A 12,321-nucleotide genomic window follows, 5' to 3' on the forward strand; every position below is an offset into this window, starting at 1 on the left:
AATACTTACTTCTGACATCTCCCTTGTACCTACTCCCAGGCAGCTTAAAACTATGGCATTTCAGCCCTGGGGAGAAGCCTCTGGCTATCCACATGATCAATGCCTCTCATCAGGTCACCTCTCATCCTCCGTCACTTCAAGGAGAAAAGGCTGAGTTCACTTGTTCACTCAACCTGTTCTCATAAGGCACACTCTCCAATCCAGGCAACAACCTTGTAAGTCTCCTCTGCACTCTCTCTATAGTATCCACATCCTTCCTGTAGTGAGGTGACCAGAACTTAACACAGTTCTCCAAGTGGGGTCTAACTTGTATAGCTGTAACATTGCCTCATGGCTCTTGAATTGAATCCCACAGTTGATGAATGCCAACACACCATACACCTTCTTAACAACACAGTCAACCTGCACAGCAGCTTTGAGTGTCCTATGGACATGGATCCCAAGATCTCTCAATCCTCTATACTGCCAAGAGTCTTACCATTATTATTATATTCTGTCTTCAAATTTGACCTACTAAAATGAACCACTTCACACTTATCTGGGTTGAACTCCATCTGCCACTTCTCATCCCAGTTCTGCATCCTATCGATGTCCAACTGTAACCTCTGACAACCCTCCAGACTATCCACAACACCCCCAACCTTTGTGTCATCAGTAAACTTACTAACCCATCCCTCCACTTCCTCGTCCAGGTCATTTATAACAATCACAAAGAGGAGGGGTCCCAGAACAGATCCCTGTGGATCACCACTGGTCACTGACCTCCATGCAGAATACAAACCATCTACAATCACCCTTTGCCTTCTGTGGGCAAGACAGTTCTGGATCCACAAAGCAAGCTCTCCTTGGATCCCATGCCTCATTACTTTCTGAATGAGCCTCGCATGGGGAACCTTATCAAATGCCTTGCTGAATTCCATATACACTATATACCTTCATCAGTGTGTTTTGTTTCTGTCACAATGGAGGGGCATTGGGAGCAAGGGTGGACCCAAATGCAAGACACATCTTGTGAGGTTATTTAGGTTTAGTTTATATTTCGAAACCAGGAGAGCAAGGCAGGAGTAGGAATAGCGAACTGGACAAGGACTGAGGACTACGACTAGGCTGGGACCAAGGGTCTGGGCTAGGACTCGGATTCGGCTCCCAGAACTAGAGGAGACATGAAGAGGCTATGGTATGGACTCCGAGCCAGAGACTGGGCAAGGGCCCAGTACCCGGGTCTTGCCTCGGGCTCGGACCCCAGAACCAGGCATGGACATGACATTTGCTAGGGAGAGGAGGAACATGGGAACACAGAGCCTCAGTCTCGGGAGAGCAGGTACATGGAACCATGGACACATACACAGAACACAGAGTTGGGACCCCTCCTTGGGTACAGGACATAGGGCCGGGACTCATGACCCTCCGCGGGGCAATGACAAGATGACCTGACTTACCCCACGGAGGCGAGGACAGGACAAGACAAGACATGACCCCCTGCGGGGCAACGGCAAAACGGCCTGACTTACCCCATGGAGGCGAGGACAGGACAAGACAAGACATGACTCCCTGCGGGGCAATGGCAAGACGGCCAGACTTACCCCACGGAGGCGAGGACAAGACAAGACAAGACAAGACCAACACGAGTGAACACCAGACAGTACCTATCTAGCTCCGGTGATGGAACTAGACTGAAGTGCAGGCGAGGGCTGCAGACGAGGGCTAGAGGCGAGAGGGGCAGAGAAGGGATTCAGACAAGGGGGTAGGACAGGAATCACAGACCGCCAGAGCCAGGACTAGACTCAGAACTGGAAGCCGCCAGGGCCAGGACTTGACATGGTACTTGAACGCCGCTAGGGACGGGACTTGACATGGTACTTGAACGCCACCGGAGCCAGGATGTGGACGTGGTACTTGAACGCCGCCGAGCCAGGACGTGGATCTGGTACTTGAACGCCGCCGGAGCCAGGACTTGACATGGTACTTGAACGCCGCCGGAGCCAGGACGTGGATGTGGTACTTGAACGCCGCCGGAGCCAGGACTTGACATGGTACTTGAACGCCGCCAGGGCCAGGACGTGGACGTGGTACTTGGACGCCGCCGGAGCCAGGATGTGGATCTGGTACTTGAACGACGCCAGGGCCAGGACTTGACATGGTACTTGAACGCCGCCGGAGCCAGGACGTGGACGTGGTACTTGGACGCTGCCGGAGCCAGGATGTGGAAGTGGTACTTGGACGCCGCTAGGGCCAGGACGTGGACGTGGTACTTGGACGCCGCCGGAGCCAGGACGTGGACGTGGTACTTGGACGCCGTTAGGGCCAGGACTTGACGTGGTATTTGGATGCCGCCGGAGCCAGGCCGTGGTGCTTGGAACCTCCAGGTAGTACCGAGCTCTCGACTCGGCCCGGGAACAGAAGATAGCGGCTCCTGATTCTCTCCGGCGGGTTAACTGATGGGCCAACCCTGATGAGGAAACTTTGCAGGCTCACTTCAGCGAGGTAACTGGACAGGGTTGCTCCGGTGAGGAAGAGCGAATTACCGACACTCGCTTCGGGCGGAGACTAGGCTTGCTCCGGCCAGATGACATTGGCACGCCGTGACTTTGCAGACTTTGCAGACGCTCCCGCCCGAACAGCTGAAAGCCGGAGACTATAAACTACCTGTTCAGCCGAGCGTTAATTGCGTCTAATCACCAAAGTCGAGGGACATGGGAAAACAGGGAACCAACGGTCCGGATCGTAATATAAACAAGGTAAATTTAAAGGGACCCCGATCCGGACCATGACAGTTACATCCTCAAGGAATTCAATCAGGTTTATAAGGAATGACTTGCCCTTGACAAAGCCATGCTGACTATCCCTAATCAGATTATGTCTTTCCAAATGGTCATAAATCCTGCCTCTCAGGATCTTCTCCAACAACTTGCCCACCACTGAAGTAAGACTCACTGTTCTATAATTTCCTGTGTTATCTCTACTCCCTTTCCTGAACAAGGGAACAATGTTTGCAACCTTCCAATCATCTGGTACTTCTCCCATCCCTATTGATGATACAAAGGTCACCACCAGAGGCTTGGCAATCTCCTCCCTCCCTTCGCACAGTAGCCTGGGGCATACCTCGTCTGGTCCTGGTGATTTATCTAACTCTGGCACACCCTTTTTCTTAATGTCAACACTCAAGTGTTTCAGTCCACTGTAAGTCATCCCCATAGAGGAGATGATAAAGGGCTGGAGGAGGGGGAATCTGATAGGAGAAGATAGAAGACATAGAAGATAGGGAAGGAGGAGCAGCAGCAGAGGGGGTTGATGGGTAGGTAAGGTGATAAGGTGAGAGAGGGTGTGCTCTTCCTCCTTCCCTTTCCTCCATGCTCTTCCATCCTCTCCTATTGGATTCCTCCTTCTCCAGTCCTTTAGCTCTTTCACCAATCAACTTCACAGCTCCTTATTTCACCCCCTCCCCCCTCCCGGTTTCACCTACCACCTACTACCTTGTACTTCTTCCTCCCCTACTCCGAATTCTCCTCTTTCTTTCCAGTCCTGAAGAAGGGTCTCGGCCCAAAACATTGGCTGTCTATTCATTTCTGTAGATGCTGCCTGACTTGCTAAGTTCCTCCAGCATTTTGTGTGTGTTGCTTTGTGTTTCCAGCATCTGCAGACTTCCTTGTGTTTTTGGCACCCATCTCATTGTCCATGTTGTGACTAGGAGTACATTGCATGACCAAGATGTTGATGCCAACAATTATTTTGAACACAAGCCTCTCCCAGCTCTCCTCATCTCCAATGAAATATTTTTCACTGTCTCCTCGCATATCTGTTTTTAGCTTCTGCTTGAATGCATTGAAGCTTCTCACTTCAACTATTCCCTTTGGTGGCAGTCTGCACATTCTAAATCAACATTTGGATAAAGAAGTTTCTCTTAAGTACCCTGTTGGCTTTATTAGTAACTAACTTGTATTTCTGGCTCCTCGTTCTGGTCTCTCTCTCTCAAATGAAAACTCACTCCCCTATTGTATCCTGTTATAATCATACATGTACCTAACAGCTCATCCATTTTTCGAGAGACAAGATTGTTGGCAACACACACAAAATGCTGGAGGAACTCAGCAGGTCAAGGAGCACCTATGGAGATGAATAAGCAGTCGATGTCTCAGGCCAAGATCCTTCGTTGCAACTCATCAACAGAATTCCTTGTGTCTATAGATTGCTGAGTCACTTTGACTCAGTTTGTGTAGTTTTTTCAGAGAGATAATTTACAGAATACATTTTCTGCCATTTAGGCGCTGATGGCGGAGGCTGAAGCTAAGGATTCTGGGAAACGGAACAGCATGGAGAACCCTAACGAAGATGGCTTCCCTCTGTCCTCCCTGGCCAACCTGTTTGAGAACGATGAGACCAGCGCTGCTGCCGAGGCACCGCGGCCAGCAGCCCGAGAAAACGGTGAAAGCAACAAACAGAATCTGAGATCCAAGTTCCAGGGGGCATTTAAGAACCGAATGCCAAATCCGATTGACCTTTTGGAATCCTCCATCTATGACTCGTCCATGCCCAGTATGGCTCCTGCTCCTAAAAAGGCCCCTATGGATTCGCTTTTCGACTATGGATCCTACCGGCAGGGCAGTGATGACAAGCGGAAGAAAAAGAAACCAGCCAAAGAGTGAGTATGACAAAGATAACTAGAAATATTCCAACACCCATGCGTTGGGAGGAGCATTAGGAGTAGGATTGCCAGTTGGCCATGTGCGTTTGATAAGGTTCGATTGTGGTATCAGCTCCATTTACCTAACATTTCTCTATAATCTCAGACTGTCTGTTAGATCAAAAATCTGTTTCTATCTTCAGAATTAGGTTTATTATCACTGACATACGTGGTGAAATGTGTTGTTTTGTGGCCGCAGTACAGTGCAGGACATAAAAATTGCTATAAGTTACAGTAAAGGAATAGATAGTGAAAAAGAGGAATTAGAGTTTGTGGGTTCATTCTCCTTTCAGAAATCTGATGGCAGAGGGGAAGAAGCTGTTCCTAAAATATTGAGTTTGGGTCTTCAGGCTCCTGTACCTCCTCCCTGATGGTAGTAATGAGAAGAGGGCATGTCCCAGATGGCACTAACTTTTGAAGACGTCCTCGATGACGGGGAGGGTTGAGCTCATGATGAAGTTATACAACCATCTGCAGCCTCTTTTGACCCTGTGCATTGGAGCCTTCATACTAGGCGGTGATGCAGCTGATCAGAATGTACTTCGCCGTGCTGAGTGGCACAGTTACAGTTTAGTCAGTATGACACTGTGGCCATCACTGAGTCGTGGCTGAAAGAAGGCCATGGTTGGGAGCCATTTTGATCTAACAGGGAGATGGGAACCAATACAGAGAGACAGAGGGGTGTAAAGTGAGGGTAGAAGCAAAAAGTAGTAAGGAGAAAAGTAAAAGTGGCAGGCCGACAAATCCAGGGCAAGCATCAAAAAGGGCCACTTTTCAACATAATTGTATAAGGGCTAAGAGAGTTGTAAAAGAGCGCCTGAAGGCTTTGTGTGTCAATGCAAGGAGCATTCGTAACAAGGTGGATGAATTGAAAGTGCAGATTGTTATTAATGAATATGATATAGTTGGGATCACAGAGACATGGCTCCGGGATGACCAAGGATGTGAGCTCAACGTTCAGGGATATTCAATATTCAGGAGGGATAGACATGAAAGAAAAGGAGGTGGGGTGGCGTTGCTGGTAAAAGATGAGATTAACGCAATAGAAAGGAAGGACATAAGCCGGGAAGATGTGGAATCGATATGGATAGAGCTGCGTAACACTAAGGGGCAGAAAACGCTGGTGGGAGTTGTGTACAGGCCACCTAACAGTAGTAGTGAGGTCGGAGATGGTATTAAACAGGAAATTAGAAATGTATGCAATAAAGGAACAGCAGTTATAATGGGTGACTTCAATCTACATGTAGATTGGGTGAACCAAATTGGTGACGGTGGATATGCAATGGCAAGCATTTAAAGATCGCATGGATGAACTACAACAATTGTTCATCCCAGTTTGGCAAAAGATTAAATCAAGGAAGGTAGTGCACCCATGGCTGACAAGAGAAATTAGGGATAGTATCAATTCCAAAGAAGAAGCATACAAATTAGCCAGAAAAAGTGGCTCACCTGAGGACTGGGAGAAATTCAGAGTTCAGCAGAGGAGGACAAAGGGCTTAATTAGGAAGGGGAAAAAAGATTATGAGAGAAAACTGGCAGGGAACATAAAAACTGACTGTAAAAGCTTTTATAGATATGTAAAAAGGAAAAGACTGGTAAAGACAAATGTAGGTCCCCTACAGACAGAAATGGGTGAATTGATTATGGGGAGCAAGGACATGGCAGACCATTTGAATAATTACTTTGGTTCTGTCTTCACTAAGGAGGACATAAATAATCTTCCAGAAATAGTAGGGGACAGAGAGTCCAGTGAGATGGAGGAACTGAGCGAAATACATGTTAGTAGGGAAGTGGTGTTAGGTAAATTGAAGGGATTAAAGGCAGATAAATCCCCAGGGCCAGATGGTCTGCATCCCAGAGTGCTTAAGGAAGTAGCCCAAGAAATAGTGGATGTATTAGTGATGATTTTTCAAAACTCGTTGGATTCTGGACTAGTTCCTGAGGATTGGAGGGTGGCTAATGTAACCCCACTTTTTAAAAAAGGAGGGAGAGAGAAACCGGGGAATTATAGACTGGTTAGCCTGACGTTGGTGGTGGGAAAACTGCTGGAATCAGTTATCAAAGATGTGATAACAGCACATTTGGAAAGTGGTGAAATCATCGGACAAAGTCAGCATGGATTTGTGAAAGGAAAATCATGTCTGACGAATCTCATAGAATTTTTTGAGGATGTAACTAGTAGAGTGGATAGGGGAGAACCAGTGGATGTGGTATATTTGGATTTTCAAAAGGCTTTTGACAAGGTCCCACACAGGAGATTAGTGTGCAAACTTAAAGCACACGGTATTGGGGGTAAGGTATTGATATGGATAGGGAATTGGTTAGCAGACAGGAAGCAAAGAGTGGGAATAAACGGGACCTTTTCAGAATGGCAGGCAGTGACTAGTGGGGTACCGCAAGGCTCAGTGCTGGGACCCCAGTTGTTTACAATATATATTAATGACTTTGATGAGGGAATTAAATGCAGCATCTCCAAGTTTGCGGATGACACGAAGCTGGGCGGCAGTGTTAGCTGTGAGGAGGATGCTAAGAGGATGCAGGCTGACTTGGATAGTTTGGGTGAGTGGGCAAATTCATGGCAGATGCAATTTAATGTGGATAAATGTGAAGTTATCCACTTTGGTGGCAAAAATAGGAAAACAGATTATTATCTGAATGGTGGCCGATTAGGAAAAGGGGAGTTTCAATACGAGACCTGGGTGTCATTATACACCAGTCATTGAAAGTGGGCATGCAGGTACAGCAGGCGGTGAAAAAGGCGAATGGTATGCTGGTATTTATAGCGAGAGGTTTCGAGTACAGGAGCAGGGAGGTACTACTGCAGTTGTACAAGGCCTTGGTGAGACCACACCTGGAGTATTGTGTGCAGTTTTGGTCCCCTAATCTGAGGAAAGACATCCTTGCCGTAGAGGGAGTACAAAGAAGGTTCACCAGATTGATTCCTGGGATGGCAGGACTTTCATATGAAGAAAGACTGGATGAACTAGGCTTGTACTCGTTGGAATTTAGAAGATTGAGGGGGGATCTGATTGAAACGTATAAAATCCTAAAGGGATTGGACAGGCTAGATGCAGGAAGATTGTTCCCGATGTTGGGGAAGTCCAGAACGAGGGGTCACAGCTTGAGGATAAAGGGGAAGCCTTTTAGGACTGAGATTAGGAAAAACTTCTTCACACAGAGAGTGGTGAATCTGTGGAATTCTCTGCCACAGGAAACAGTTGAGGCCAGTTCATTGGCTATATTTAAGAGGAAGTTAGATATGGCCCTTGTGGCTACAGGGATCAGGGGGTATGGAGGGAAGGCTGGTGCAGGATTCTGAGTTGGATGATCAGCCATGATCATAATAAATGGCGGTGCAGACTCAAAGGGTCAAATGGCCTACTCCTGCACCTATTTTCTATGTTTCTATGTTTCTATGTTTAACATCAAAGGCTATACTTTGTATCGAGAGGACAAGCAGGAAGGCATTGGTGGTGGTGTGGCTCTGTTGGTAAGAGATGGAATTACATCTTTAGAAACAGGTGACATAGGGTCAGAAAATGTTGAATCTTTGTGGGTAGAGTTAAGAAATTGCAAGAGTAAAGAAACCATTATGGAAAGCATATACAGGCCTCCAAATAGTAGCCAAGATGTTGGATTGGGATTACAAAGGGAGCTGGAAAAGGCAGCTAATAAGAGTAATGACACAATTGTAATGGGGGACTTCAATGTGCAAGAGCATTGGGAAAATCAGATTGGTGTTGGATGACTAGAGAGGGAATTTGTTGAATGCCCTCGAGATGGCTTTTTAGAGCAGCTTGTGCTTGAGTCTACTTGGGGAAAGGCTATCTTAGACTGGGTGTTGTGTAATAATCCGGATCTTATGAAGGAGCTTAACATAAAGGAACCCTTTGGAGGCAGTGAACATAAAATGATTGAATTCACGCTGCAGTTTGAGAGGGAGAAGCATAAGACACATGTCTCAGTATAGTGATGGAATAAAGGGAATTACAGAGGCTTGAGAGTGGAGCTTGCCTGGGTGGACTGGAGGAGGATACTGGCGGGGATGATGGCAGAACAGAGGTGGCTGAAGTTTCTGGGAATAGTTCACAAGGCGCAGGATAGATATGTCCCACAGAGGAAGAAGTTCTCAAATGGCAGTGGTAGGCAGCTGTGGCCGACAAAGGAAGTTAAGGACTGCATAAGCATCAAGGAAAGAGCATATAAGGTAGCAAAAGTGAGTGAAAAGTTGAATGATTGGGAAGCTTTTAAAATTCAACAATAGGCAACTAAGGAAACCATTAGAAGGGAAAAGATGAAATGAGGGCAGACTAGCCAATAATATGAAGCAGGATACCAAATTTTTTTCAGTTATATAGAGAGTAAAAGAGTTGATATTGGACCACCGGAAAATGATGCTGGTAAGGTAGTAATGGGGGCAAAGAAATAGCAGATGAAATTAATGGGTACTTTGCATAAGTCTTCACTGTGGAAGACACTAGCAGTGTGCCAGAGGTCTTTGAGTGTCAGGGAGCAGGAGTGAGTGCCATTGCTATTACAAAGGAAAAAGTGCTCGGCAAACTCAAAGGTCTTAAGGTGGATAAGTCAGCTGGGCCAGATGGACTACATCCCAGAGTCCTGAAAGAAGTTGCTGAAGAGATAACAGATGCATTGGTCAAGATCTTTCAAAAATCATTTGATTCTGATATGGTCATGGAGGACTGGAAGATGGCAAAGTTACCCCACTTTTTAAGAAGGGAGGAAGACAAAAGAAAGGAAATTATAGGCCAGTTAGCTTAACCTCAGTGGCTGAAAAAGTGTTGGAGTCTATTATTAAGGATAAGGTTTTGGGGGTACTTGGAGACTAATGATAAAATAAATCAAAGTCAGCATGGTTTCTGTAAAGGGAAATCTTGCCTGACAAATCCGTTAGAGTTCTTTGAGGAAGTAACAAGCAGGGTGGAGGAAAGGAGAGGCAGTAGGTGTCATTTACTTGGATTTTCAGAAGGCATCTGATAAGGTACCACACATAAGGCTGTTTAACAAGATAAAATCCTATGGTGTTACAGGAGAGGTACTGGCATGGATAGAGGAATAGCTGACAGGCAGGAGGCAGCAAATGGGAATAAAAGAGGCCTTTTCTGGTAGGCTGCCAGTGACTGGTGGTGTTCCTCAGGGGTCAGTATTGGGACCGCTACTTTTCACATTGTTTGTCAATGATTTAGATAATGGAATTGATGGCTTTGTGGCAAAGTTTGCAGATGATACGAAGACATGTGGCGGGGTAGGTGGTGCTGAGGAAGCAATGCAATTGCAGCAGGACTTAGACAATTTGGAAGATTGGGCAAAAAAAATGGCAAATGGAATACAGTGTTGGGAAATGTATGATAATGCATTTTGGTAAAAGGAACAATAGTGCGGACTATTATCTAAATGGGGAGAAGTTTCAAACATCAGAGGTGCAGAGGGACTCTGGAGTCCTTGTGCAAGACTCCTAGAAGGTTAATTCACAGGATGCATCTGTGGGAAAGAAGACAAATACAATGTTGGCACTTATTTCAAAGGGATAGAATATAACCGGGAGATAATGCTGAGGCATTATAAGACACCATTCTGGCTACACTTGGAATATTGTCAGCAGTTTTGGGCACCATATTCAGAAAGGATGTGCTGTCATTGAAAAGAGTCCGGAAGAGGTTTACAAGGATGATTCTGGGAATGAAGGGGTTAACATATGAGGAGCATTTGGCAGCTTTGGTCCTGCACTCACTGGAATTTAGAAGAATGTGTGGGGATCTCATTGAAATCTACCGAATGTTGAAGGGACTAAATAGAGTGAATGTGGAGAGGATGTTTCCTGTGGTTGGGGTATCCAGAACTAGAAGGCACAGCCCTTTAGAATACAGGCATGGAGAACATAACATCAGAAATAGGAGCAAGAGTCGGCCATCTGGCCAGTCAAGCCTCTCCGCCGTTTAATAAGATCATGGCTGATCTGTAAGGAGGATTTTTTTTTTAGCCAGAAAGTAGTAAATCTGTGGAACGCTCTGCCACAGACTGCGGTGGAGGCCAAGTCTGTGCGTATATTTAAGGCAGAAGTTGGTTGTTTCCTGATCGGTCAGGGCATCGAAGGATGTAGTTAGAATGCAGATGTATGGGGTTGAGTGGGATCCGGGATCAGCCATGATGGAATGGTGGAGCAGACTCGATGGGCTGAATGGCCTAATTCTGCTCCTATGTCTTATGGTCTTGCATCAAATGTATCTGATGATTTATTTTCCACATCCCTCTGGGCTGGGGTATTCAAGAAGGTTCATAATGCTCAATGGGAAGGAATTACTCCTCAGCTCCATCTGTTGGGGTAACTCCTTATTCAAGTCTGGTCAGTTTTACTGTCACATGCACAAGTATGGTGAGCTACAGTACAATGATAAACTCACCAGTAGCGAAACTGTGGCCAACAAAAAAATCAGAAATCGGATGGCAGAGGGGAAGAAGCTGTTCCTGAATCATTGAGTGTGTGCCTTCAGGCTTCTGTATCTCCCATCTGATGGTAGCAATGAGAAGAGGGCATGTCCTGGGTGATGGGGGTCCTTATTGAAAGATGGCACCTTTTGGAGGCAATGCTCCTTGAAGATGTTCTGGAGACTGCAGAGCCTAGTGCCCCTGAGTTCACAATCTTCTGCAGCTTATTTCAATCCTATACACCGCACCCCCGACAACCATACTAGGTGGTGATGGAGCCAGTTAGAATGCTCTCCATGGTAGATCTGTAGGAATTTGTGAGTGTCTTTGGTGACAAACCAGTTCCCCTCGAGCTCCAAATGAAACATTGCTGCCGTTCTGCCATCTTGGTAACTGCATCGATATGCTGGGTCCAAGAGAGAGCCTCAGAGAGTATAAATTATACATAAAATTACACCACACAGTGAAAAAAACATGGTGCAATTGCAAGATATGATTACAAAACAAAAGGGAAGGTCATGGTAGTGCAAGATGCGGTCTGTTCTCTTGCATTGCAGAGGGTGGATTAGGATTGTGCAGGCTGATTCAAAACTATTTAAAACAAAACAGTGCTGGGGAGAGGTGAGGTTATGTATGCTGTGGGCAGTATGCTGAAACTATGCGGACAATCGCTATGTTCCTCCATTCCCTCAACATTTATATTGCCAGAATTTTATATGAGGCCAAAAGACCAAAAGATATTGGAGCAGATTTAGTCCATTCAGCCCATCAAGTCTGCTCTGACATTTCATCATGGCTGATACAATTTCCCTCTCGGCCCCAGTTTCCTGCCTTCTCCCCATATCTATTCATGCCCTGACTAATCAAGAATTTATCAACTTCTGCCTTAACTATATCCAATGACTTGGCCCCCACAGCCACCTGTAGCAACAAATTCCACAGATTCACCACTCTCTGGCCAAAGAAATTCCTCCTTATCTCCATTCTAAAAGCACACCCCTCAATTCTGCGGCTGTGTCCTCTGGTCTTAGACTCTCCCACCATAGGAAACATCTTCTCCACATCCACTCTGTTGAGGCTTTCAACATTTGATAGGTTTCAATGTGATAACCCCCATTGTCTGAATTCCAGTGAGTAGAGGTCGAGAGCCATCAAACACTCCTTTGTCAGCCTCACCCCCTCTTTCATATAATTTC

The 12,321-nt window shown here is 46.2% G+C and overlaps 1 protein-coding gene across 1 annotated transcript in view; it reads left to right on the forward strand.

The window, feature by feature from the left end:
- trpv4 (transient receptor potential cation channel, subfamily V, member 4) overlaps positions 1–12,321 on the forward strand; it is a 144,863-nt gene that overhangs the window by 29,158 nt on the left and 103,384 nt on the right. Inside the window, exon 2 of the mRNA XM_072247607.1 lies at positions 4,263–4,639. Coding sequence (XP_072103708.1) covers positions 4,269–4,639 — 371 coding nt within the window. The 5' untranslated portion in view covers positions 4,263–4,268. The remainder of the gene's footprint in view (positions 1–4,262; positions 4,640–12,321) is intronic.

Source organism: Mobula birostris, chromosome 31 (assembly GCF_030028105.1).
Source record: "Mobula birostris isolate sMobBir1 chromosome 31, sMobBir1.hap1, whole genome shotgun sequence".
Lineage (NCBI taxonomy): Eukaryota > Metazoa > Chordata > Chondrichthyes > Myliobatiformes > Myliobatidae > Mobula > Mobula birostris.